This window comes from Chenopodium quinoa, unplaced genomic scaffold (assembly GCF_001683475.1).
Source record: "Chenopodium quinoa cultivar QQ74 unplaced genomic scaffold, ASM168347v1, whole genome shotgun sequence".
Taxonomy (NCBI): domain Eukaryota; kingdom Viridiplantae; phylum Streptophyta; class Magnoliopsida; order Caryophyllales; family Amaranthaceae; genus Chenopodium; species Chenopodium quinoa.
Window position 1 is genome coordinate 1 of NW_018743284.1, and position 27,363 is coordinate 27,363.

General features: G+C 40.3%; 4 protein-coding genes and 1 long non-coding RNA gene across 6 annotated transcripts; 3 read left to right on the forward strand and 2 right to left on the reverse strand.

Annotated features, from left to right (window-relative positions):
- Positions 1-1,020: 1,020 nt before the first annotated feature.
- LOC110735457 lies at positions 1,021-1,851 on the reverse strand. The gene is made up of 2 exons (XR_002514110.1): positions 1,711-1,851; positions 1,021-1,061 (listed from the first exon to the last, which is right to left on the reverse strand). It is a non-coding gene; the product is annotated as an uncharacterized LOC110735457 (long non-coding RNA).
- Positions 1,852-4,512: 2,661 nt separating this feature from the next.
- LOC110735528 (fluoride export protein 1-like) lies at positions 4,513-6,615 on the forward strand. Its single transcript, XM_021915722.1, has 4 exons — positions 4,513-4,568; positions 4,695-4,888; positions 5,067-5,473; positions 5,850-6,615. Exons 1-4 carry the CDS (start codon positions 4,513-4,515, stop codon positions 6,066-6,068), a joined length of 876 nt encoding a protein of 291 aa, XP_021771414.1. The 3' UTR covers positions 6,069-6,615.
- Positions 6,616-9,792: 3,177 nt separating this feature from the next.
- On the forward strand, positions 9,793-15,225 carry LOC110735462 (cleavage and polyadenylation specificity factor subunit CG7185-like). Of its 2 annotated transcripts, none has more exons than XM_021915653.1 (3): positions 9,793-9,944; positions 10,114-12,438; positions 14,785-15,225. In XM_021915653.1, exon 2 carries the CDS (start codon positions 10,136-10,138, stop codon positions 12,278-12,280), a length of 2,145 nt encoding a protein of 714 aa, XP_021771345.1. In that variant the 5' UTR covers positions 9,793-9,944; positions 10,114-10,135; the 3' UTR covers positions 12,281-12,438; positions 14,785-15,225. The 2 variants fall into 2 exon arrangements, with proteins under 2 accessions (XP_021771345.1, XP_021771344.1); XM_021915652.1 differs by having other exon boundaries at positions 10,120-12,438.
- Positions 15,226-23,485: 8,260 nt separating this feature from the next.
- Positions 23,486-24,324, reverse strand: LOC110735529. The gene is made up of 2 exons (XM_021915723.1): positions 23,646-24,324; positions 23,486-23,559 (listed from the first exon to the last, which is right to left on the reverse strand). Exons 1-2 carry the CDS (start codon positions 24,322-24,324, stop codon positions 23,486-23,488), a joined length of 753 nt encoding a protein of 250 aa, XP_021771415.1.
- A 1,250-nt stretch (positions 24,325-25,574) lies between these two features.
- Positions 25,575-26,588, forward strand: LOC110735530 (M protein, serotype 24-like). Its single transcript, XM_021915724.1, has 2 exons — positions 25,575-25,694; positions 25,797-26,588. The coding sequence occupies exons 1-2, from the start codon at positions 25,575-25,577 to the stop codon at positions 26,586-26,588; spliced, it is 912 nt and encodes a 303-aa protein (XP_021771416.1).
- Positions 26,589-27,363: the final 775 nt, after the last annotated feature.

The window sequence follows — 27,363 nt, forward strand, 5'->3', positions numbered from 1 at the left end:
AAGGTGGGAGCTAATCCAAGTGAAAATCACAAGAGGGCACATCGGAAAGTTTAAGTAATAAGATTACAAAGTATATCTGCTTACAACCAAATGACCATTAGAGGTAATTATCCAAAAAAGATGGGAGAAATGGGGAATCCTACATGGTATGCATATGTTTTGGATTTTCTTATTTCATTCTCATCTATGCAATGCCCTTGTTCGAACTTTAAAAAGAAATGAATAACTTTTGCAAGTTAAAACATTCCCCCAACTGTAGATGTTCTTCCTGGTCTTGAACATTGAATTTGCTTATGAGAAAGGAGGAATAGAGCACTCATATTTGTCCAAAAGGCTTCTTGGTGTGGTTTGGGGTAAATGAGGGTGAGAGTCCATGAGCACTACCAAAAGGATTTGGAGAGAAACTTCAAACATTATCTAAGGAATGAGTTCTCCAACCAGGTGGGTGAAGGGAGAGGAGTTAAATCAATTGAGATTAAATATCATAAACAGGGTAAATAGAATATTGTAGTACAAATAGGTGCCAAAACTATAAGGACCTTGTATAGTTTTAAGTATAATAGCTATCGCCACGAACAAAAGTTCAGAGGACAGAGGCACCATAAATTTCTCCAGATTTGTTTACTACATAAAAGTGACGCAGTTCCTCATAAGTTGATCTCTTTTTTAATGCGAAATACAGTGTGTTAGCTGGTATAAATCAGTATACACCATGTAGTAAAGAGTAGTGCAAACTTGTAATGAAGCAGATTAAGATCGATAGAAGCAAAAAAAATAAAAACACATACCATAGTGCATTCTACACAAACCCAAAACCCAATGCTCCACCAACTGTAAAAATTCCAGCTGTTTATCTCATTAATCTTGAGCAAGGCTTCGCATCTGATCGCATGAGCTCACCATCAGACCACCCAAGAGCACGTCTCAACGCCATCAAACAATGGTTTCTTTCAAACCTAGCTAATTGCTTGAAATATTCTAGTCGAAAATTTCCCTTTCCAGATTTCAACTAGAATAGTATTTTTTTACAGGATTAGCTTACTCAAATGACACAAAGGTACCTGATCAAGCATTACACAACACCCCATCAGCAAATGCGCAAATCTAGCTCGCGTAATCAAATTAATCAAATGCCATTATTCATCCAATTAATCACTACCTACCAAGCAAAACTCAAATGCTATCCACTACCTGGGGTCTGCTAATGAATCATCTGCTAACAAACTAGCCTCCAAATCACTACTGTGTACCTTAAATTTGCTAATTTGATAGAGTAATCAACAACCATTACTAAGTTTAGCAGAATTTAATATTCCAAGAATCCAAATTTGTTAATCAAAGTTCAATTTTTTCAGCGGAATTTCATCAAACACCTGATGTGCATACTCTAAAAACTCAATCTTTCACATGCACAACCACATTTCTAAGACCCTTGTTCCTATTCTTGATTTTATGGGTTTTTTTTTTCTCATACCCACAAATTCAATTAATCAATCAAATAAAAATGACCCTTCATTAAATTTTTAATACACAAAATTTATTTTCACTTACATTGATACTAGTATTAGAGAGGATTGTATTATACTCAAAATCATTAGCTGCTATAATTTTAATATATTATAAAGAAATAAACCAAAGTTTAAAATGCAAAATAGTGAGTTCACAAGAAAAAAGGGCACAATATAAGAAACATGAAAGAAGAAGCTTTACCTGCCGATATTCTTAGCCGGAGGAGATCTTTGCAGAGTCGGGAGAGAGAAAGATGGACTAATACATAGTTTTTTTTTTTTTTTTTCTTTTTTGTCAAGATTGAGTTACATTGGGAGCTCTATCAATTAAAATTGAAATCTATGTTCTACAAAAAATAAAAGTTTATAATATGTGTATTAATCTATTTTTTATATTTAAAATACAAACACAATGAACGGCTTTAAATAATTTAAGAGCAGTGTCGTCGAGTTACTTCGAGTTCGAACTTGATTAGTTCAAATTGTTTTACAATTCAATTTGATAATGGGTACGAGTCATTAACGATTCAATATATTTGTTCAATTTAACTTTGAAAGAGTTTTTTTTTTTTTTCCAATAAAGATTTTACTACGTAATAAAAAAGTTATGTAGAGAGTATATAAAATGATAGTTAGAGATTACAAAAAAAAATTTATTTCTCCTTTCTCCTAAGTGCTACTCACTTATATCATCTTTTTTCTTATATATACACAATAAGATATTGTATGTGGTTGGTTACACCATATGCCCGTTTGTAAAATAACAAAATAACTCCTATAAAACTAATCGAGTAGTCACTGAGTAAATCTCATATGTGGCCGGCCACATATAAAAGTTGGTGACATTTTAAAACTTTGACTTTATAAAAAGGTAAATGGGTAGCACTCAGGAAAACGGACGTATACTAAATATTATATCCGGAGTAAAAAAATTGTGCATAATTGTCCACCGACCACCTAGCACGGACCCTTCTCGTGGCTGCAAACAGTACCACCCCCTGATCTCTCACTCTAAATCCGACTCTGGCTTCCTCAATTTATACAACAAGCATCTATTGATCTATTAATAGTGGTTATCTCATCCCTATATATATCAAGGTTAGAATTTATTATTTTTTCCCTTTCTTTTTCTCTCTTATTTGATGATTTGCTATTCCTATTAATCAATTAGTTTTAACTTTTTAATAGGTTAAATAAATTAATTGTTGAGGGGACTTTTTGCCTTGTTAATGGAGGACACATCTTCCATTTTGTCTTTATTTCCTTTTTACAACTCCTCTATGTCATCACCTTAAAATTCTGTTTTTTTTTGTGATATTATTATATCAATCATTAATATACTTGTTAATTTGCATATTACCACTAATTTCTTTCTTTCTAATCATCAAATGTAATACGGAGTTTGAGCTTTACTTATTAATACTCACTCTTGTTTATATCACCTCATTTGGATTAGAAGCTTATACTATTATTTGATCCATCAGAATGATTTATGAATTTGTCACTATCTTCTTGGAGTCTACTATCGTTTGAAAGTCGTACATGTATGTTTATTGTTTTCAACTGACCATTACAACTAATAACATATACTTGTATAACAATAATTTATGCTACCTGCTTCATGATTATTGGCTGATTTCCAGCAGATTAATGCTATAGAATAATTATCCAATCTTGTCATCTCTATCGTTTCTTTTCTGTCTGTTTTACATTTTCATGATTATACCATAAAATCATCCTACTATTCTAATGCACTATTACTAAATAATAAGAAAACAAGTTGGGGTAGATGTTAAACCTTGGTCTCACATCTATGTCCTTTGTCCACTTTGTCAAGGATACTAAAACCTGATGATTTTCTTCCTGCTTCTAGTACGGACAATGGCTGCCGTTGAATCTGACCAGATCAGTGCAGAACATGTAACTACCGATTCACAAGAAACGCATAGTGCTTCTCTGGGACGAAACTGACAGTTCCAGTTTATCGGTTGGAGGCCTTTCTTTTAGTCTTGCCTGCTGGATTTAACTCACATTCAAATGATAATCTTTCTCCAGCAGAACTTGGAGACCAGGCACTTGATGTTAACAACATCACTTGGCTAGTGGTCTCCTATTGTCTGTGGAAAATGCTGCAGAAAATGGACCTGGAAATCAGCTGACACGTGGTGACTCAATAGCTCAAGCAAGCAGCAGTGGTGCCTCACTGCGAAGATTATTTAGCCTGTCAGGTGCTTCTCGCCCTTATCTGGACGAGGATGTAGAAAACGAATCTGTTTCATTGGCTGGGGATATTGGAGATAGGATAGTTAGCAGAAGAGGAAGTCAGAGGCAGAGCGTCCAATCATCCATGGAACGAGGGATCGCTTTTCCAAATGCAGAAGAATTACTGGATTCATATGGCTTTTGGTCTCATGATCACACCACAAAACACCATATCTCCAGTATCACCATTGGTGTCTGAAATCATAACTCCACTCTCCACAAGTGCTCTCTTGCACAATAAACAAGTAAGCTCACTTTTAGATATAGGCTTCTCCTTTTGCTTGAATCATTGTTTAATGTGACTGGTTCATTTGCTTCAACTTCATGTTGTGCATTATTTGACTACAGGAGGAGAAGAAGGAGCTGCACCACTTTTTGAATATTGTGCCTACCTCATACATTTGTCTGTCTTTGGAATTCTTGGGGTAAGAGCTTTTATCATCATCCATGATTTTCTTGCAGTAAGGAGAATTTTATGTAGTTGTTCTGTGTTTCTCAAATCTCACCGTGTAATGACTTCAGGCTTTTGCAAGTTGGATTGTATCTTGAGTCTTTCACTTAGCAATATCTGATTTGCAGGTTCTTACCAGGTTTCTACTACAGAAACTGTTTGGCTCTAGTGTTATAGGTGTGACGAGTGACAAGAGCATCCTATATCTTGATCTACCATCTAACATGGTATTATTCTTTTTCTAATTGAATTGCTTACATGATAGACCATCCTTTCGATTCAATTCGCTAGATGTGTAGAATTGAAGAAGTAACCAACTTTCAGGTGTGCAAGCTCCTTAGGAGAAGGTTCTAGTTTTCTCTTCTATGCATCTTGAAATTTTCTAAACAACTGTTTCTCTAAAATTGGTTCTTTTGCCTCTAAAGACAATAGGACTGGTTATGTTTTCTTACAGAACTTTGGGCATTTTGCAGGTTGGGTTCATTTTTAATGGGATGGTTGGGTGTAATATTCAAAGGCAAGATATCACACATGTCAGATCACCTTGCAGTCGGACTTTCCACTGGTTATCTTGGAAGCCTTACCACCTTCAGTGGTTGGAATCAGAAAATGCTCGATCTTAGCGTCAATGGGCATTGGGTATTCGCTGTATTGGGCTTTCTCGTAGGTAATTGTTTTGTATGGAAATGTTGTCATTGGGATTTGTTACTTGTGAGTTGTGACCTTTGTGGTATATTAACTATGGCCATGGCTTTGTTACTTTGTTTATAAATATTTTTTCAGTAAGTACATAGAAATTTCATCATCTATGATCTCAGTATATCCTCACCTTTTGTTACTTGCAGGGTTGTTTCTTGCTGCTTATTCTATTATTGTTGGAATCGAGACAGCTAAGGGTTTTAGGTGGCTTCTTGAAAGGACTGGAAATAGTTCAAGCTTCAGTAAGTTGAGGGTGAATAACTTTAAGAGTCACTTGATAGTACTAACAGTATTAATGTTGGTGTGGGTTGGTTTGTGGACCACAAGTGGGATCTTGGAGAACAAAGAATTTAAAAATGGCGGCAGTGGTGCTCAACTTTTGGTTGGATGTCTAGTCGGTCCTTTCGGGGTTTGGTTGAGGTGGTGGCTTGCTCGATTCAATGGACGTGGATTGGGGAAAGCAGGAAGGTGGAAATGGATCCCATTTGGGACATTGGCTGTTAATGTGTCCGCAGCATGCGTGATGGCAGCTCTTGCTACTGTGAAAAAAGCGGTGATGTTTTTTTCTATTTACTCATACAATTATATAGTGGGCTTGGTTGATGTGCCTTTAAGGCTTATTGCAGGCAATTGTGGTTGCTTTAAATACTCTCAAAATTAGATACATGGTTGCCTCATTAGATGTTTGTTAGCATCAGTTGCCTCATTGCTTAATCTTTTAATCCATTTTGACATTTTTTGTGGCTGCTCTTGATCCTTGGCTAAACACTTGCAATCTTGCACACCTTTGTTGTTGAATTTGAGTTTATGAATTTTTCAGTTTAGATGTTGAAAAATAGAAGTATGTGCTCAATGCTTTAAAAGTATTGCTAAGCTTTATTGGTAGTCCATTAGCCGAGTATCTGAAAGTTTTTGTGTACTTGGTGTAGGTCAGTACAAAGGATTGTGACACGGTTTCCTCAGGGATACAATTTGGCCTCTTGGGATGCCTAAGTACTGTCTCCACATTCATGGCCGAATATAATGCAATGAGAGAGAGCAGTCATCCTTGGAGGGCATACGTATATGCATTGATCACCCTCCTGATATCATTTGGCTTGGGAACCTTGATATACTCAGTACCTGTGTGGACATTGGGGTACAATTAGAGCCTGAGTTTTTTTTAGTTTTCTTTGAAATTTAAGTTCATCACGAAAATACACAATACTCGGTGCTAGTTTCATGTTGATTAGGCAAGTTTCATTTTTTGTAATAGTTGAATTTTTTGTAATACCATGGAAGTGTATATATAGTTAGATACAAAATAATACATCAGAACTCTGAGTATCAGTTATCAGTGTCTTCTGTATATGAGATCAAGTCACAGAACATGTTCTGATGTATTAAAAAAAATAAAAAAACCATGTATTAGTCCATCTTTCTCTCTCCCAACTCTGCAAAGATCTCCTCCGGCTAAGAATATCGGCAGGTAAAGCTTCTTCTTTCATGTTTCTTATATTGTGCCCTTTTTTCTTGTAAACTCAACTATTTTGCATTTTAAACTTTGGTTTATTTCTTTATAATTTATTAAAATTATAGCAGCTAATGATTTTGAGTATAATATAATCCTCTCTAATCCTAGTATCAATGTAAGTGAAAATAAATTTTGTGTATTAAAAATTTAATGAAGGGTCATTTTTATTTGATTGATTAATTGAATTTTGTGGGTATGAGAAAAAAAAAAAAAAAAAAAAAAAACCATAAAATCAAGAATAGGAACAAGGGTCTTAGAAATGTGGTTGTGTAAGTGAAAGATGGAGTTTTTAGAGTATTCACATCAGGTGTTTGATGAAATTCCGCAGAAAAAATTGAACTTCGATTAACAAATTTGGATTCTTGGAATATTAAATTCTGCTATACTTAGTAATGGTTGTTGATTACTCTATCAAATTAGCAAATTTAAGGTACACAGTAGTGATTTGGAGGCTAGTTTGTTAGCAAATGATTCATTAGCAGACCCCAGGTAATGGATAGCATTTGAGTTTTGCTTGGTAGGTAGTGATTAATTGGATGAATATGGCATTTGATTAATTTGATTAAGCGAGCTAGATTTGCGCATTTGCTGATGGGGTGTTGTGTAATGCTTGGTCAGGTACCTTTGTGTCATTTGAGTAAGCTAATCCTGTAAAAAAAAAAAAAAATACTACTCTAGTTGAAATCTGGATAGGGAAATTTTCGACGAGAATATTTCAAGCAATTAGCTAGGTTTGAAAGAAACCATTGTTTGATGGCGTTGAGACATGCTCTTGGGTGGTCTGATGGTGAGCTCATGCGATCAGATGCGAAGCCTTGCTCAAGATTAATGAGACAAACAGCTGGGATTTTTACAGTTGGTGGAGCATTGGGTTTTTGGGTCTTGTGTAGAATGCACTGTGGTATGTGTTTTATTTTTTTTGCTTCTATCGATCTTAATCTGTTTCATTACAAGTTTGCACTACTCTTTACTACATGGTGTATACTGATTTATACCAGCTAACACAAAACAGCAACCAAAACCCCAAGGGTGTGTACTGACATTTGTAGAAGTGTGGTCGAGAGAGGACAGCAAGTGATTGGTAAGAAATGGTCGAGACAGCATTGCAAGTGGCTGCAGGAACTCAAAGAGTAGCATTCTGTTTTAGCTTCTGCTTTGTTTTTTGTATGTTAGGCTGCTGTTTTGTCTGTTTTTTGCTGCTGTCATGGTTTTCTGGTCAGGATTTCAGCTTGTTTGCCCTGTTCTGTGCTGGTGCCTGACTTGCTGGTGCTGTGTTGCTGTGTTTCTTGTTGGTGGTGTGTGTTTCTGTCTTGTTCAGGCTGTTAGGATGCCTGGTCTGAGCTTCTGGCTTTCTGTTTGCTGTCTGCTGTTTGCTGCCTGCTGTTCTGCTGTTCTGCCTGCTGTCTGCTGTTGTGGTTGCGCTGCTGTGTTCAGTGCTGCTTTGCTGACAAGTTGCTGTATGTTTGTGCTGCTGTTGCACTGTTGTGCTGTTGGTCTGCTGGTTTTGACAGCTCGTGCTGGGTCTGGTGCTGGCTGCCTAGTCGTGGTGTAGCTTCTGGTTACTGTTTTGCTTGTAGCTGCTGCTGGGGTTGCTGGTCGTGGTGTGGCTGTGCTGTCTCATTCTCTGTTGCAGGCTTGGGGTCAGTGGGAGCTGCTGCAGTCTGCTGTTTTTTTGCCTTAGTTTTTATTTTATTTATCAAAGATGTAGTGCTCTTTAATGCTGGTTAGGAAGGTACTCTATTTTTATTGACTTTGTGGTATATGCTGCCCTCATTGCTTCAATATGCATTTCTGAGCTTGATTTTTCATGTGATGATGATAAAGCTCCATCAGATGTATGACACAAATATTGAAGAAAATATATGTGTTTTATATATATTATGATTATATATAAGTATTTAGTACAATTTAAGTAAAAAAAATGCAAATTTTTTTTTATTTTTATTTCTTATTTTTTTGGGGCACTTTTTGGCACCGGTTTTGGAAAAGAACTGGTGCTAAAAGTTTTTTTAAAATATTTTTGGAGACTTTTGGCACCGTTACTAAGACAAAATCGGTGCGAAATGTCTGGGGTTTTAGCACCCCCCAAATCAGGACCGGTTCAAAACCGGTGCTAAATGGGGGTACTGAATTGGTGCGGATTACGTGTTTTCGCCTAGTGAGTAAAATAAATTACTAAAATACCATTTTAAGAAAATACTAATTAATTAGAAAATACGTTTCAAAAATACGTGGTATTACACTATCAGCCAACAAAAGATACATTTTAGCCAACAAGAAGAATATATTCGCCAACAAAAGGTACTTATCAGCCAAGAGACGGAACATATCAGCCAACAAATAAAGCATATCAGCCAATAAAAGGATGAAATCAGCAAACAAAAGCAACAGGTAAGCCAATAAAATAAACAAATCAGCCAACATAATGAAACATACAAGCCAACAATTAAAATATACATATCAGCTAACAAAATAAATATATCAGCCAACTAAAGAAACATATAAGCCAAATGATGTCTGATATCAGTCAACAAAAGGGAAAAAAAAAAACATATCAGCCAACAAAAGGAATATATTAGCTAACACAAAAATCATATCAGCCAACACATGAAACATATCAGCCAACAAGTAAAATATATCAGCCAAGCTTCCCGCACCAAATTTGCGTGCAAACGTCCGCACCCAACACCTTCTCTTAAATTAGTATCCAAATTTTTCTATTGCCAAGCGTGAAACACCAAATGATACAATCAAAATTGCAAAAATTAAGGGTCACCTAATACAAATCCACTCAAATGAGCATAAACATGAACACAATATTTCTTCATTCCATTCACCTCAATTCAACTCAGCCATGCTTTAAAAAGGTTGGGTTAGAAAGTAAGGTGGGATGAAGATTAAATAACGGTAATACATTCACTTATTAAGACGACATGAGTAATTTATGACATCACTGAGTAATCCCAGTTTAAATCCATGCCTTGAATTCCAAATATTGATTGTGATTGTGAAACATGACTACATAAAGAGCAAAATTACGATAAATTCCAAACTAACAACTTTTCATTAAATGTGGCTTTGTAATTATTATTTTATTACCAAAATACTATAATCGTTGATTGTTGTTTATATACTTGATTTACATTTTTTTTTTTGAAAATCAAATACGGAGTATAAAAAAGTGACAAAGTGATAAACCGGGGCTTGCTCGTAGAATTACCAACAACTCTCCCTAAAAAAAAAAATTACCATTAACTCGTTGAGTCGTAACTCGTTGGATTCGTGACACAATGGATCAGAATTTTCACCCATCTCTCTCTCTTTCTCGAAAATCCCTTTTTTTTTTTTTTTTTTTTTTTTTTGTTAAATTAATTTATTCCTTTTCTTTTCAAATCACACACAATCTTCCAGATTAGGGTTTCCAAACTTTCTCTCTCTTCGTTTTTCCCTTTCATTTCTCTCCCTTTTCCCTCCAATCCAACACTCGCGTCTGCAATTTCTTCCCTTTCTGGTAAGTCAAATCCCTAGAATTTCAATTTTTATTGTTGTTTCTGGTTTATGGATTTAATTTGTTTGAAATTGCGTGCAACATTCGCTGTTTTCTCGCGCTAAATTTGTTTAATTTTGCCGTTAGTTAGCTAGAAATCACTAAGCTAACCCTAGTTTTAACAATTTGAGAGGTTTAGAGAAGAAGGGGAAGAGATGGATGATGCTGAAGGGGTAGGAGGAGGGGGAGGAGATCAGGTGGAGCAATTCCATCGTAATGAAGCGATTTCTGCAGTTACTGATGAGGGTTTTGGTGAGGAAGATGATGATTACGAGGATCTTTATAATGATGTTAATGTAGGAGAAGGGTTTTTGCAATCTTTGAGGAAAAATGAGGAAGTAGGGTTTAGGAATGATGGTGAAAGTAGTAGGCTTGAACCTCCTCAGTCTCAGTCTCTATCTCAGCATCCCCCACCCCCCTTTTTGTCTGAGGATGATGGGTTGTCGATTCCGGGTGTCGGGCAGGGTGAGGGAGAGAGAAAGTTTGAGGGTGATGTGGGTAGAGTAGATGGGTTTCAGAATCAGGGTTTAAGAGGGAGTGATGTTAAGGGCCCTGTACAGCCTAATGGTGGTATGGGTTCTGGTTCAGGAGCTGGGGTGTCTGGTGCAGGGCGTGGTTATGGAGGTGGACTGAGGGTTGAGTTAGGGCCACATTCGAGTAAAGTAGGTGATGTAGATGAGCAAGCAGTTAATAGTATGCCACCTCAAGGGATTAGTCAACCCCAGCAGCCACATGGGATGAGTGTAGGAAATGAGGGAATTGTTAGACAGGGTGGTGGAGGTGGGGTTGTGAATGGGACTGCTGGGAACATGAGTGGAACAGGAAGTTCTGCTGTGCAAGTTACGCCAATGGGTGCTGGTATGGGTGGTGCTGGTGGAGGAGGGGGTGGTGGGAATGTTCTTTTTGTTGGAGATTTGCATTGGTGGACTACGGATGCAGAACTTGAAACTGAGCTTGTCAAGTATGGGAATGTTAAAGAAGTTAAGTTTTTTGATGAAAAAGCTAGTGGGAAGTCGAAGGGATATTGCCAGGTTGAGTTCTATGATGCTGCTGCTGCTTTAGCTTGTAAGGAGGGAATGAATGGACATGTTTTCAATGGCAGGCCATGTGTTGTTGCATTTGCTTCTCCATTTACTGTCAAGAGGATGGGTGAGGCACAGGTTAATAGAAATCAACAGACGACACCACAAACACTTTCACAACCTAGGAGAGGCCCTGCCGAGGGTGGAAATAAGCCAACTGGGAACAACATATCAACTGGTGGCAATTACCAAGGTGGGGATCAAAACAGGAATTTTATGAGAGGCAGTTGGGGGAGAGGCAATCCTCAAGGCATGGGTGGTAGGGGACCAGTTGGACCTATAAGAAACAGGCCTGCTGGTGGGATGGCTGGAAGAGGTATTATGGGAAATGGTGGCAATGGGTTTGGTCAAGGTATGGGGCCATCTCCTCCGATGATGCATCCTCAAGCCATGATGGGTCAAGGTTTTGATCCTGGTTTTGGAGGGCCTATGGGGAGAATGGGCAATTATGGTGGATTCCCGGGTGGACCTCAACCTCCATTTCAAGGATTAATGTCAAATTTCCCACCTGTGGGTAATGTTGGCCTGCCTGGAGTAGCTCCACATGTGAATCCTGCATTCTTTGGAAGAGGCATGCCCATGAATGGGATGGGAATGATGCCTAATGCTGGTGTTGATGGTCCTAATATGGGTATGTGGTCTGATCCCAATATGGGTGCATGGGCTGGTGATGAGCATGCTGGGAGAGCTGCAGAGTCCAGCTATGGGGAAGAAGCTGTGTCTGACCATCAATATGGAGAGGCAAGCCACGACCGGACTGGTTGGCAGAATCCTGTTAAAGAAAAGGTTCCTGATAGAGACTTTTCAGGGTCTTCTGATAGGAAGTATCGGGAAGATAGGGAGCCTGGATATGACAGGGATATACCTAGGGAGAAAGAGGCAGCACACGATCATGAATGGCCGGATAGAAGACATCGTGATGACAGAGAAACCCGTGACCGTGAGAGGGACCGTGATCGTGAACGCTCACGCGACCGTGATCGTGAGCGTTCTCGTGATCGAGATCGTGAGCGAGAAAGGGACAGGGATCGCTACAGAGAAGACAGAGATAGATATGCTGATCATCATAGGTACAGGGACCGTGAAGCAGATTATGATGAAGAATGGGAGAGGCGGCCATCGAGGACTCATAGTAAGTCCCGTGTGTCCCAAGAAGAAGAGCGTCCAAGATCTAGAGATGCTGACTATGGGAAGAGGAGGAGGATAACTTCTGAATAGCTGATATTTACTACTATGCTTGCTTTTGAGGCTGGATGACTGGGGTTCACTGTGCTTCTTAGCTTCTACCTTTTTTGGGTCACAAGTTATGATTCATTTCTTAAGTCACTCATGTTCCTTATGTTTCTGGGGTGTGCTTTTCTGCTCTTATGTAGGAGGTAAGTCATTTACCATCTCTTATTCCTCTCATGCCATTTTATCCACCGAGCCATCTTTGTTTCATTTCTGTTAACTTTATAAATGAACTTTATTACGTGCTGCTGCTTCATTCAAGTATAGAATTTATAAACCTTTGTTATTTATTAACAGTATAGCATTGAGAAATCCTTATTTTAATTTATAGATATGTGATTAAGGGTCATCTATGAAAAAGCTTTAGGTTACTCCAATATTGTTTTATAAGACAGGACCAAATATTGTTTGTGTGTGTACGACGTACGTGCGCGTGCATTTGTGATGATCAACTGTTGAGTGGTGTTATATGTGTCTTTTTGCTCAATTCATGCTGATCTGCTCTTCATTTTGAATTGTAATTGGCTTCTAATAAGCTCCTACAGGTTATCTTATTTTGGTGTAAATAGTGAAATTTTACCTATTGCACTGCAAACTATACAGTACTCATTTAATTTCTTCGCCCATTATGTAATATGTTGTGGCCTGGGTATCGTGGTATACTCTTCAGTTGGTGTTACAGGTCTATTTGCATGATCTAGACTTTTATTTGATGTACTTGATTTTTGAATGAATATGAAGATTTTGTTGATTGTAGGTTCTTTACATCATAATTAAGTTGGTCTTTTGTTTGTTGTTACAACTTACACTGGACTAGAAGCTACTGAATGAAACTTTTTGTTATATAACATTTAATTATTATTTTCTATCCATTTATTTCGGAGATTTATTTGTCTGTAGATGTTGCTAATCTCATGAATGATACCTACATCTTTTATCATCTCCTATAAGTTTTGAATGTTGGGAGTTTTTTCTGATGAATTAATATTAATATTGGATTTTTCTCTTCTATCAATTCTACAAAATTTCGTGCCTGCTGCTTTATTAAACTGTTCCGTAATGATTCTTAGACTTGATAGATGCGATAGGCATAGCCATTGCTAGAGGTAGCAAGTTATGAAGGTTTGTGCTATAATATCAAGTCTTTGGGAAAGGCTCGTGTAAGGACTAGGTGTTATAATATACTTGTAGCAAAAGATAGTAGGATCTTGAACTTGGTCATATTCATGTATCTCATTTTAATGTGAATATACCAAGCATAGTAAAAACTCTCAACTTTGTTGTGGTAATAACGTACAAGCCTCGTACTGTCAACCTATGATATACAAACCATGATAGACTTCAAAGAATTTTTGAAAATTTGATCCAAAGTCTGCTATACAATGCTGCTGTTATATAATTCTTGTAGGAACGTTTGCTCTAATAGGTTGTTCTGTGGCTTTTTTAACGAGTCCTTGAAGGTCATGCTTATTGTCCTGCCTCAGGAGACATGCTTGCAAAATATATTGGCTAATCTGGTTTTTTTTACTTTTAATTTTACTCATGGGAATGTTTGAAGTAATATACTAAGGGGCCGTTTGGTTCGTAAAGTGGAATCGGAATGGAATGGGGAAAGGGTATGGAGGAGAATGGAATGAAACCCTTGAAATTTGCTATGTTGTTTGTTTAATAACAAAGGGAAACAAATCCCACCACCATACCACCACCACACCACCACCTAATTCCACCTTTTCCAGCCACCATCCATCCACCAAACCACTCACCGCACCTCCCCCACCATTCGCCGCCCTACGCCACCTCTCCCCACCCCTGCACAGCTCATCCCTCCCCCAAAAAACCATTGGAACCTGGATTAGGAAGATGAAGGGCAGTTGGGTGACTTTTGCTTTCGAGCTGCATATGGGTCAATGGAGGAGGTGGAGGTGGAGGAAGGGGGAACAGACAACCAGAAGCTGCATATGGGTCAATGACGAGGCTGGCCGTGGTGCGGCGAGGGGTGGGGGAGAGGCGGCCGACGGATCTAAGTGGAGGGGAGGGTTATGCGTGGGTGAGGGAATGATTTTCCGGTGAGAGAAGGGGCGGCGAGATTCCGGTGAGGGGCGGCGAGGGTAGGGGGATGACGGCGAGATTCCGGTGAGGGGCGGCGAAGTTCCGGCGAGAAGTGGCTTGGGTGAGGGTGGTTGATGTGGGTACGGTGGTGGTTGGGGAAAGGGAATGGGAAAAGCTAGGGGGGGGTGGGGAATGGGAGTAGAAGCTTTTTGGGTAATCAAAGGGGAAAGGGAATGATAGAAATGCAAAAAAAAACAACAAAGGGAATGATTCCCATGGAATCCCATTCCCTTTGATTATTACTGCGAACCAAACGGCCCCTAATATTAATGCTTGGTTTATGTCTGTTCAATCTTAGAATCTTTTTTTTTTTTTTTTTTTTTTTTTTTTTTTTTCCCTTTTCTTGTTTTAAATATTATCTGACGAAATCTATCTGTTTGTAGTTGTTGAAGGCAACCTTGACTCAGAGACTGAAGCTGGAGTGGGAGGCTCTTTGGAGATTAACATTACCTTGAGGTTTTGAAGTTGAAGTCGTATGCATGGTGTCCGGATCCTGCAAAACATCACACCGCCCTTTTACCGTTTAGGTGTTAGCTGTCTTTTCAGTTTTTACGTTCTAGTTGGAAATTTATCCATGAAAACAAGTGTTGTGGTTGATGATGCGTATGGCTTGAGAACCTTAAAAAAGTCTCAATATTCTGGAAATTAATATTTGGATGCTATGTTATACGAAGTAGGATTTAGCTCCCAGAGGTTGTTGCTTATGTTCTTTATATTTTGTTGGATTTTTGTTGTATCTTTCTCTTAGCTTACTCTTTGTTGTATTCTTTGTAGTTGTCGCCTTTTAATTTTCGTCGTGTGTATATATTCCTGTCTATAGCTCATGTTGTTCTTGTGTACATAAGTTTAGATGATTATAGAGAATTTTTCTAACCATTCTTTCAATACAAATTTCTTTCACATGATAAATTGATGGGATTTAGCTTTTGACTTGTTTTCTTTCTACTCCTTGAAGGCAGCTTGTAGTTTGACCTGGATATTACTCTGTTTTTTTTTCTTTTTCTTTAAGCTCTTATTAGTGTACCGTTTTTTTTTTTTTCCTTTTCTTTTTTCTTCTTCTTTAGCTCTTTTTTTTTGTTTTTTTTTTTTTTTTTTTTTTTTTTTTTTTTAGATGAACCTATTAATCAATTTTTAGGTATCTTTCTTGTGATTTATGTTATGTTGCTTTGCATTGTATATAAAGATTAGAATTAGTTATAAAAATAATTTTCAATTAATGAATATAAAAAAAAATAAAATTGAAACTACGATCAAATAAATTAGGAAAAAAGAAAAATAACCAAAAATCTAAATTGAGAATTTGGAAGTTGACAATCGAAATTGTAAATTGAGAATGAATTAAAATTTTGAAAATGTCGTCTTGCGCTCTTTATTAAATTTGACATTCAAGGTTTTTGGAAGTGCTCCTCTTGTCAGTTTTTGTACTAAAATCTTGGGAGTCGTCAACGATATTCTTTGTCCAAGGGTAAAAATCTCTGGAATTGAGATGATGGGCAAATTATTCGAAGTTTGAATGTTTGATTTTTGACATAGCTGGCTAGAAAGAGTGAGGCAATTCAAGAATTGGAGCTGAACTCGGTAGCTGAAAGCGTGTTTATATTCGAAGATTGCTTGCTTGCTCACCAAGAATCCAAAGCAAAACCGAGAAACACCGATTGCTTGACGTAATAATACCAATATTAATCGTTAGAAGATTAGAAATATGAATTGTTTTTCTTTTATTTTACTCCATAATTTAATCCAATCTCAAAATTTAAAAATACTAATTGTTTCGGATGAAAACAATGAGACCTCGGAAGGCCCTTTTATCATGGGGGAACTTGATCTCGGTCCAAATTACGGGAGAGCCGAGGGTTTCCTGCACAACAAATACACGTAAACTAGCCCCCGGGGTGTAGCCGAGGAAGGCCCCTCCGATGCTAAAGTCAGTATATTAGAGAGAGAAAGCTATGCAGGAGTTTTGTCGCTTGAGGCTTTGTTGTCTTACCTTGAAGGGACCAAATTGATGACTTTTATACCTTGGTTTATGAAGGATGATGATTGGGCCCGGGAGTCAATTGGGCTTGCCAAGCTGACTGGGCCGTTGACTGACCTTAGCATGATCTGGAGGATGTTGACCTTTGCTTTGGGCTTGAGATGAGTTATTTGGACTGGCCCAATTTGGAGAAATGAAATTGGACCCAAACAACTTGCCCCCCAGACCCGATTCGGCTGAAAGACGGGTTGGGTTTGAATGGTGAATTTGTCGGGACAAATAACGACAACTTGTGCCTTGAAAGAATCAGGGTAGTTAATGATGTTTAACTGTCATTTATGGAGATTAATTAGGGAAGTTTGAGAGCTTAATGGGCGGTTAATTTAGGACGTGTGCTAAATGTATGACTATTCTGGAATTTGTGGGGTTTTTGGCGGTTCAAGACTCTTGAAATTCTTGATTTCAGGGGCCACTATACAAAGCGCCCTCTCCACCTTCTTTAATCATTTCTCACAAACACACAAATTTCCTTCACGAAGTGCGAAACCCATTTACAAGCCCTAGTCTTCTTTGCTATTAATCTCTGCGCTTCCATATCTGAAGCTTGAATTGATTGTTACCACTCTGAAGATCGGCGAATTCCGAGTCCGAAAAAGGTAATTTTTCTCCGAAATTCCCCGGATTTCTCTTGCTTTGAGTAGTACGCCCTTTTTGTTTTCTTAGACAACCCTCTTCTGAAACCATGGTCAGAAGTAGAACTGTGAGAGAGAACTCTTCTAGCGAGGGAGAAGATCTTCCCTTGACTGTTTTGGGGACTCGGCGCAGCCAGCCCTTACAGCGGATGCCCCCTCTGAGCCATAGCCGAGATACTTCAATGCCGAGGAGGGAAAGCGAAATGTCTCCTCCCGAGGCCCCTTTAGCTGCAGTTCCCCTAAACTCGGTGCCGTACCGAGGCTTTGAAGAGGCTACAACTTCGAACAGCGGCGCTGTGCATGGGCCGCGGCGGTTACCGGATGGTGCCGAGGAATGGCATAACCCGCCTGAGAACTGCGGGCTTACAACTGCGGCCCCCTATGACTGGTGGGTCAAGGGGGATGCTCTTCACCATTTCGCCGAACAACTTGAGATATTTTACGGCGTTATGGAAGAAGATGGGTACTGGTGCAGGATGCCAGTAGCCGAAGATAGAATTCACAGGCCACCTCCGGGCTATCTGGGCGTCTACACCAGACAGCTGCAGTTCGGGCTGAGGTTTCCTCTTCACCCATTCATTGTTCAACTGCTGAACGGGTACAACATCTCTTTGTGCCAGATAACCCCGGCTAGCATCCGAAGGGTAGTAACCTACTTATGGGTGTGCCTTTTCTACGGGTATCTGCCGAGCCTCCAAGTATTTAGGAAGCTGCACAGGCTGGTCCCGAATCAGCAGTCTGATGAGCACCATGGGCCTGGCTGGTGGAGAATAGAGTCCCAGAAGGGTTTTTTGACCACTTGGCCGAATGACACCTCTGATAAGGACTGGAGGGGCCAGTGGATCTGGGTGAGGGCTCCTGCCGAGGAGGAACACCCCAATTATTATGGAGGGCCGAGGCATCTGAGAAGGCCTGACCCTAAGATGAGCGTCCTTGGTCCCGATGAGTTCACTGCCGAGGAAGGAGAGCAGTTGAAACTATTCAATAGGGACTCTTCGGCGAGGGGAGCCCGGGGAAATGGGACGCCTGAGACATGGCTCCCCTGCTATCACTATATCTTCCAGGAGAAGATATTAGCAGCTGTCGGCCTCAGCCGAAAGTTTCAAGATGGTGAGAATCTCGGCTGGGGCCAAAGGCTTTTAATTTGCATACCTTCTGCTTCTTTCTTTTTGTATGCATCTTTTCCCTTCATGCAGAGTAACCTTTTCTCTGTTTTTGGTTTTTCAGTGCTGCACGAGGGAAACTGCGGCCTGGACTACAACAAGCTTGGGATTAACGCGGCTCGACAAGTCACAAGGCGGGATCCAGCTATCACACCCGTTCCTACGAGAGCTCCTGCATTGCGCCTCTCCCAGCTCGATATTGTAAGGCCTGCTGAGTATTCGGCCCAAAAACCGTGGTACCTCAAAAGGGATCCTTTCTTTCTACTCGGTCCCGAGGAACACGCGTTTGCCGCTGCAGCTGCTGCCAGAGCAGGGGTCGAGCCATCTACGAATGCCCCTGCGCCGAACCTGCTCACAGCATCAGACGAGGAACGTCTGGGAGGCTTGGTAAGTCTTTCTGAACTTTCTTGCCTATTTTGCAGAGTATTCCTTTTAATTCTTCATCTTGTGAAAAATCTTGAAATTCTCTAAGTGCCATACCTCGGCTGTGCATGGGTTTACTCTTCTTTTCTTCTCCTTGTCTTTGCAATTGATGTTTTCTCTGCCCTTACTTTCTGTTGCAGTCCACTTCTTCTTCCGAAGAGTCGTCAGAGGAAGAGATGCCTCAGTGTTATAAATTCAATGAAATTGCAAGAACAAATTCTAACCCTAGAATTTGAGAAAACAGAAAATTATAAGTAGATTACTACAAATTACACCACCAACCAAACACCAACAAGTTTAGAAAACACAAAAACAGAAAATCAATCTAAACTATAAGTATGAAAGACTATACTTGCCTCACTCCAAGCCAAAAGAACAACCAAGAACATGAGAATACCATGGACCACGTGAGTCTTCGATTCTTGATACTCGTCTAAGGCGTGTGAACACTTTCCTAAAGCGTTAATTTCCCCCACAAAGGTGCTTGGGTTGAACTAGAAATACGCTTTGAGATACAATAGACGAACACTACACACTAAGCACTTAGATGTGTAGAAAGATGATCAAATTCTCAAACAAAAGACTTAAAAGATGAAGAATTATTGAAGAGATTGCAAGTTTCTTCAATAAAAGTGTAGAGATGGACAATTTTCAGAGAGGATGGTTTTTCTGTCTCACTGAAAACAAAGGCCCCCATTACGATATAAAGGAAATAACCGTAAAAAACTGAAGATGAGCGAGGAGGCGCGGGCGCGAGCTAAGAGGCGCGGGCGCGCCACCACAGCCGCGCGGGCGAGCCACCATGGGTCGCGGGCGCGCCAGCCCTGCACGCGGGCGCGCCACTTGCTCGCGCGGGCGCTCCTCCTCGTTCTTCCAAAATTTCAACTTTTCAAGAAACCTGACGCGATTTTGTCGCGGTTTAGGCGCGGGTCGCGCCTAACCATGGCGCGGGCGCGCCATCCGGAGGCGCGGGCGCGCCTCCTAAACTTTACAGATTTTCCAGAAACTCAGCGCGATTTTGTCGCGCTTTAGGAGCGGTCCGCGCTTGTCTTTCACAAGCGCGCTAACAAGTGGAGCGATCTCTCCACTACAACACTCTAAATAATCCAACAATCCTCCCCCATTTAGAGTGTTCCTTTAAATCCTTTTTCTACTTCCATCAAATAAGCTTCATCTCATGCATCAATGTCAATGTCCCTTCGGATTGAATTGACACCTAGTACAACACACTTAACGATGATCATATCCCATGATTTCCATATGGATTGAATCACGCGGATATATCCAATCATTCGAAGGTGAAGTACACATAAGACAAATCGAATTAATCATCACTTGACACCTTTAAACAGCCATGTGTCCGTATCTATCATAAGTTCATCAAAGTCTATATGTCCAACTAGACTTCTTGAAGCGGCTAAACTTCGAACTTACATAGGTAGGTTCTCATATACGTGATTGTGCCCTTGTGATAAGACACTTTCATTTAGAACTTCTCAATTCTAAACCTTTGAGAACTTTAAATGACGCTACCAAAACATCACAAGTACTATAGCAATATGGGTCATAAATATTGCTAACAAACAACAAAAATGCAAATCAACCACATTGAATCTAAGACTTGATGTTTCTTCAAGCGTTAGATTGGGTTTCACAGATTTGTGTTTTTGGACATAACCCCATTCCATTCATAGCAAATATGATGGAATGTCTTGGCATTGCCTTTGTAAAGCAATCCGCCAAATTCAACTTTGTTGGAACATAGTCAAGACTTATGACCCCATCATGGATAAGCTCTTTCACTAGGTTATACCTTAATGAAATATGCCGAGACTTACCATTGTACACTTGACTATAAGCCTTTATCAACGCCGAATTGGAATCACAATGGATTGCCACCGGTGGCATTGGCTTTGACAATAAAGGCAACTCTATCATGAGATTCCTCAACCACTCAGCTTCTTTACTAGCTGATGCAAGAGCTATAAACTCTGCTGCCATAGTGGAATCAGCGATGCAAGTTTGTTTCTTGGAAGACCATGAAATGGCACCTCCTCCAAACATGAATACCCAACCACTTACAGAAGAGTCATCCTCTTTGTAAGTGATCCAACTTGCATCCGAAAAACCTTCTAAAACCGAAGGAAATCCACTATAAGATAGACCATAGTCTATCGTACCCTTAAGGTACCTCAAGACCCTCCTTATTGCAAACCAATGCTGTGCACCCGGGTTACTAGTAAATCTACTTAGTTTTCCCACAGCCAATGCAATATCTGGTCTTGTACTAGTCATGGCATACATCAAGGATCCAATTATCCTTGAATACTCTAATTGGGAAATTGTTTTCCCCGAATTCTTAACCAATTTAACATTAGGTTCCATGGGGGTGTTAACGGGACACTTATCAAACATATTAAACCGTTTGATCATTTTCTCAATATAATGAGATTGACTTAAAATAAGTCTACCATTGTCCCTAAGAATCTTGATGCCCAAAATGACATCTGCCTCCCCCAAATCCTTCATCTGAAAAGATGAGGATAAGAATTCCTTGGTCAATTCTACTTGTTGTAGACTTGTACCAAAGATAAGCATATCATCAACATATAGACAAATGATGACACCATGACCTTTGTCATCAAATTTGCTATATATACACTTATCTGCTTGATTCACTTTGAATCCAAAAGACAAAATTGTGTCATCAAACTTTCGATGCCACTGTTTTGGTGCTTGTTTAAGTCCATACAATGACCTAACCAATTTACACACCTTATCTTCTTGTCCTTCCAAAACAAACCCTTCGGGTTGTTTCATGTACACTTCTTCCTCTAGATCTCCATAAAGGAATGTTGTTTTGACATCCATTTGATGGATTACTAGATTATATACTGAAGCCATTACAATTAACAACCTTATCGAGGTTATTCTTGCAACCGGTGCATAGGTGTCAAAATAATCAACACCATGCTTTTGCCTAAAGCCTTGGATAACCAATCTGGCTTTAAATTTCACTATGGAGCCATCCGGTCTCCTTTTCCTAGTGAAAATCCACTTGCAACCAAGTGGTTTGCAACCGGGAGGTAAATTCTCTATGACCCAAGTGTTATTTCCCATGATGGAATCCATCTCATCATTTATAGCCTCTTTCCAAAATGCACTATCTTGGGAAGAAATTGCTTCACTATAAGTTTTTGGTTCACTATCCACATTGAAACAATATGTAGTAGTGGAACTAAGGACATCCCTAGATCCTTCAACCAAATAAATTATGAAGTCATCTAGAGGATTCCTAATTTTCCTTTGTCTTTTACTTCTTCTAACATGAGGAGTCTCATCCTCATTATTAGATGAACCTTCATGAGAAACATGTTGATCATCATATTCAACAATTTCCTTTCCTTTGGTACTAACTTGTAGATCCTTTGGTCTACTCATTGATGAAAACCGATTTTCATCAAATATTGCATCTCTTGACTCAATTATCGAATGTTTCGAAATAAAGTCACTTTGTTCTATCACATAGAACCTATAGGTTTTGCTATGCTCAGCATACCCTATAAATATGCAATCCAAGCCCCTTTCACCGAGCTTTCTTTTCTTGTTGCCGGGCACTCTTACAACTGCCCTACAACCCCAAACTTTGAGATACTTCAAGTTTGGTTTCCTTTTGTACCAAAGTTCATAAGGAGTGGAATCCTTTCCCTTAGTGGGAACACGGTTAAGTATGTGACAAGCCGTCAACATAGCTTCACCCCAAAATCCCTCACTCAAACCGGAGTAAGATAGCATGGAATTAACCATTTCTTGAAGAGTTCTATTCTTCCTTTCAGCTACACCATTTGATTGTGGTGCATAACCAGCTGTAGTCTCATGAATAATACCCAAAGATTGGAAATATGCCGGATCATAATACTCTCCTCCCTTATCTGTTCTCAATCTCTTAACAAAGGATTCTACTTGCACTTCTACCTCTTTCTTATAAATATCAAATTTAACCAAGGCTTGATCTTTGGAATATAAAAGATACACATAGCAAAATCTTGAAAAATCATCAATAAACGTAACTATGTATCTTTTATTTCCCAAAGAAGGTGTACTATAAAAGTCACACAAATCACTATGAACCAATTCTAAGATCTTAGAACATCTTTCAACTTTCTTGAAAGGAGTTCTGGTGATCTTATTAAGCATGCAAGTAGGACATTTATCAAGAGCAATATCACATGGAGGAATAAGTTCTAGTTTAGACATGAAAGACAACTTATTGTAATTCACATGACCTAATCTAGAATGCCATAAAGAAAACAAATTCATACTATTGTCATTACCAACATTAAAACAAACATCATCCAACATTACAGACTTCTCTCTTAAAGAGAGTTTAAACAATCCATGAGACAAATAACAACGTCCAACAAAAGTGCTACCCTTAGTTATTATACATCTATCTGCTTCAAAAACTAGTCTAAATCCAAGTCTATTTAGGGTTGGGCCTGATACAAGATTTCTAGAAATACTAGGAGCATATAATACATCCCTAAGGATGATACTATTGCCCGAACTAAACATCAGCTCAACTTGTCCTCTTCCTTGGACCATGATGGTAGAGTTGTTTCCCATAAAGAGCTCTTCTCCATCACCAACCTTGTGAAAGGTTTTGAACCAATGCTTCACCTTGCATACATGCCTTGAAGCCCCCGAATCCATCCACCAAGAGTCATCATCCTGCACCATAAAGATGTTAGGATCCGTTGCATTTAAATCCATACCGGAATTAAATTCAACCTCATGTAATAAATTACCTTTGGTGGGTTGGTCCTTGCTTTTAGAAGCTTGACCATCCTTGGATTTCTCCATTTTCTTCTTGAAAATGTAGCAGTCCTTCTTGCGGTGTCCAGTCTTAACGCATTCCCAACAAGCATTCTTGTTGTTGTCCTTTTGTTTCTTGGACTTGCCCTTAGAGGAATTAAAGTTCTTCCTCTTACCACTAGTTGAAGCACTAGATTTGCCTTCCTCCACCACATTAATGGTGGATGAGCTAGGATTTCCATCCTTAGCCTTCTCCATGGCCCTTATCCCCTCTTCAATTTGAAGATGGGTAGCCAAATTGGACAAAGATATGTCCTCTTTTTTGTGTTTTAAGTCATGCTTAACATCTTTCCAACTATTGGGCAGCTTATCAATAATACTCGAAACAACAAACAATTCATCAACATTGATACCATGTTGTTTCAAGTTACTATAAATACGTTGTATCTCATGAAATTGGTCCATAATCGATCTACCTTCAACAAACTTAAAGTCATTAAAATTACTTACTAGGAATTTCTTGCTAGAAGCATCCTCCGCCATATACTTGCTTTCTAACGATTCCCATAGCTCTTTAGCAGACTCGACATGTTGATATACATCGAACAAATCATCCTCCATCCCATTGAGAATGTGACCCCGACATATAAAGTCATCATTATCCCACTTCGATTTCTCACGCACATCCTCCATGGTTTCATTCTCATGTTCTAATGGCCTAGGAGTACTAATCACATAGGCAACCTTCAACGATGTAAGAAGAAAATACATCTTCTTCTTCCATCGTCGAAATTCCACACCGTCAAACTTCTTGAGTTTGACAAAGTTTGTGGTAAGTTCTTTCACACTAGACATGTTGTGTAATTAACGCTTTAGATTGTTAAACATTCAATGAAATTGCAAGAACAAATTCTAACCCTAGAATTTGAGAAAACAGAAAATTATAAGTAGATTACTACAAATTACACCACCAACCAAACACCAACAAGTTTAGAAAACACAAAAACAGAACAACCAAGAAAGACTATACTTGCCTCACTCCAAGCCAAAAGAACAACCAAGAACATGAGAATACCATGGACCACGTGAGTCTTCGATTCTTGATACTCGTCTAAGGCGTGTGAACACTTTCCTAAAGCGTTAATTTCCCCCCACAAAGGTGCTTGGGTTGAACTAGAAATACGCTTTGAGATACAATAGACGAACACTACACACTAAGCACTTAGATGTGTAGAAAGATGATCAAATTCTCAAACAAAAAACTTAAAAAATGAAGAATTATTGAAGAGATTGCAAGTTTCTTCAATAAAAGTGTAGAGATGGACAATTTTCAGAGAGGATGGTTTTTCTGTCTCACTGAAAACAAAGACCCCCATTACGATATAAAGGAAATAACCGTAAAAAACTGAAGATGAGCGAGGAGGCGCGGGCGCGAGCTAAGAGGCGCGGGCGCGCCACCACAGCCGCGCGGGCGAGCCACCATGGGTCGCGGCGCGCCAGCCCTGCACGCGGGCGCGCCACTTGCTCGCGCGGGCGCTCCTCCTCGTTCTTCCAAAATTTCAACTTTTCCAGAAACCTGACGCGATTTTGTCGCGGTTTAGGCGCGGGTCGCGCCTAACCATGGCGCGGGCGCGCCATCCGGACGCGCGGGCGCGCCTCCTAAACTTTACAGATTTTCTAGAAACTCAGCGCGATTTTGTCGCGCTTTAGGAGCGGTCCGCGCTTGTCTTTCACAAGCGCGCTAACAAGTGGAGCGATCTCTCCACTACAACACTCTAAATAATCCAACAAGAAGGAGATTAAGGAGGGCGGTCGTCGGTCCGGGCGAGTTTCAGACGTCCGAGCCGGAGAACAAAAGACCTCGGCTGGAAGAAACTCTGGTCGAGGAGATCAAAGAGAAGACCCATCCTCCTCCTGAATCTAAGGAGGAAGAAGTACAGCAAAGGACGCCTCCGGTCCTTGCAAGGTCTCCTCGGCAAGAAGCTGAGGACTTCAATGAGGAGGTCCGAAGGGAGGCTGATGCACTCATTCGGCAGCCTTCCGAGGACGATGACCTGCAGATCCTGGCGGGGAGGCCCGACCATCTGAAGGAGGTCGATGAGGGAATGCCATATTCTGCTGGGCATTCTTTCAGGACCTTCCAGTCCAAAGAGATGGGGTTTGAGAATGCCCCATTGGCGAAGGTACCTGACCTTTTCGCCGAGAACCAGCGGCTGTTGATGCAGGTAATCCTTGCCTACCTTTGTTTTTCTCCTTTTATAACTGTCGTTGCTATTCTTTACAACTTCCTTTCTTCGGCTGACATGCGCGGTTGATGTTTCTGCTAGGTTATGCACAACACCACTTTGGCGGCTGATCTTAACGAGGAGTTAAGGCTGAAAGCCGAGGAAGCAGAGGCTCGAGCTCGGCTGTTCGAGCTGAAATATCAGAAGGCCGAAAAAGAGTCTTCAGCGGCCATGGCTGGGGTCGCTGAGATGCAGGGCAAATTCAAGGAGTTTTGCCTCTGCTTTGAGCAGACCATCATTCCTTGGCTGGACGAAGGCCGTGCCCTGTTGACCGAGCATGAGGTTGATGATATTCCGAGCTTTAAGGCTCGGATCGAGGAGAAGCTGAAGAGAGAAGCGGCTGCTCGTACCGCCCTTGCTGAGGAGTTGGAGGCTGAGAAGGCTCGTCATGAGGCTGAGTCTCAGCTGCTGGTCAGCCACCTGGACTCTAAGGATTCAGATCTAAATGCTGCAAGGTCTGAGTTGCAGGAGCTGAAGAGTCAGTTGGCTGCGCAGCTTGAAGAGACTGCCAAGGTCAAGGCAGAAGCTGAGAAAGCTAAGACCGAGCTCTCAGCCGCCAATGATCTGCTTCAAGTCCGCGTCTACACCCGGGCTCAATACGAGGAGGGTTTCGACAACGGTTTCAACGTTGCTCGGCGACTGGCTTTTCACACTTGTCCCGAAATAAACTGGGATCAGGTTGAAGAGTGGGCAGCCGTTCCGAACCATCCCAACTCAAGGGTGGCGCATCCAGCTGAAGATGCGTTCTTGGCTCGCCTCGAGGCCGAGGCAGATGAGGATGAAGCTGAGACTTGTGAGGCTCCAGCTCCCGCCCCAGCAGATGCCGAAGCATAGGGACTCGGGCAGTCGTCTGCAGAATCTTGCGGGTCAACTTGCTCTTAATGGACCAACGCCGCAACTGCGTTTTTCTTTTGCCTATCTTTTGCTTCAACTTGCCTTGTTTGTGCTTCCTGCTTTCGCGGCAGCTGTGTTTCCGCTTGTGGGCGGCTGCCGATATTGTTTTGTAATTTTCAACTTTTTATTTTAATGAAGTTCAGTTTCTCAGCTCTTTTCTGTTATTTCTTCGCTTTATCAGTTCTTCGTATTTTACTTCTTTCTTTGAACACTTCTTCAAATATTTGCTAAGTATAGAACTTCGGCTAGCGAGGATCATTTCCGCTGAGACTTCACTGTTGCTGTTTTTACTCGGATGTTTTTCAACTTGTGAAAAACTGGCATAAGTATCAAACTTTGGCTGAGCCGAGGAATATTTCAGCTGTGCCTTTTCTCTATTTCCCTCTGCCCCCCCAGAAATCTGAAGATGAAGGCTTCTGAGTTCTGGAATGGTTGATCATTTTTCTCGGCAAGGCCTAGGATCTTGATTACTTTGCTCTCTTTTCTACATCTGTTTTTTAAAGTACTGATTTCCCACCTAAGAGCTTTCACTCTAGAGATGGTACTCTTGTGACACTTTCCAATTCGTCCAAGGGAACAACTATCCAAAACACCGTACCGGGGCAGCAGTCTATCTGAAGTACAAGGCATCACTATGCAATACTCCAGAATTGCGACCACCACCCGGAACTGATTCATCCGAAGTACAAGGCATCACTATGCAATACTTCGGGGG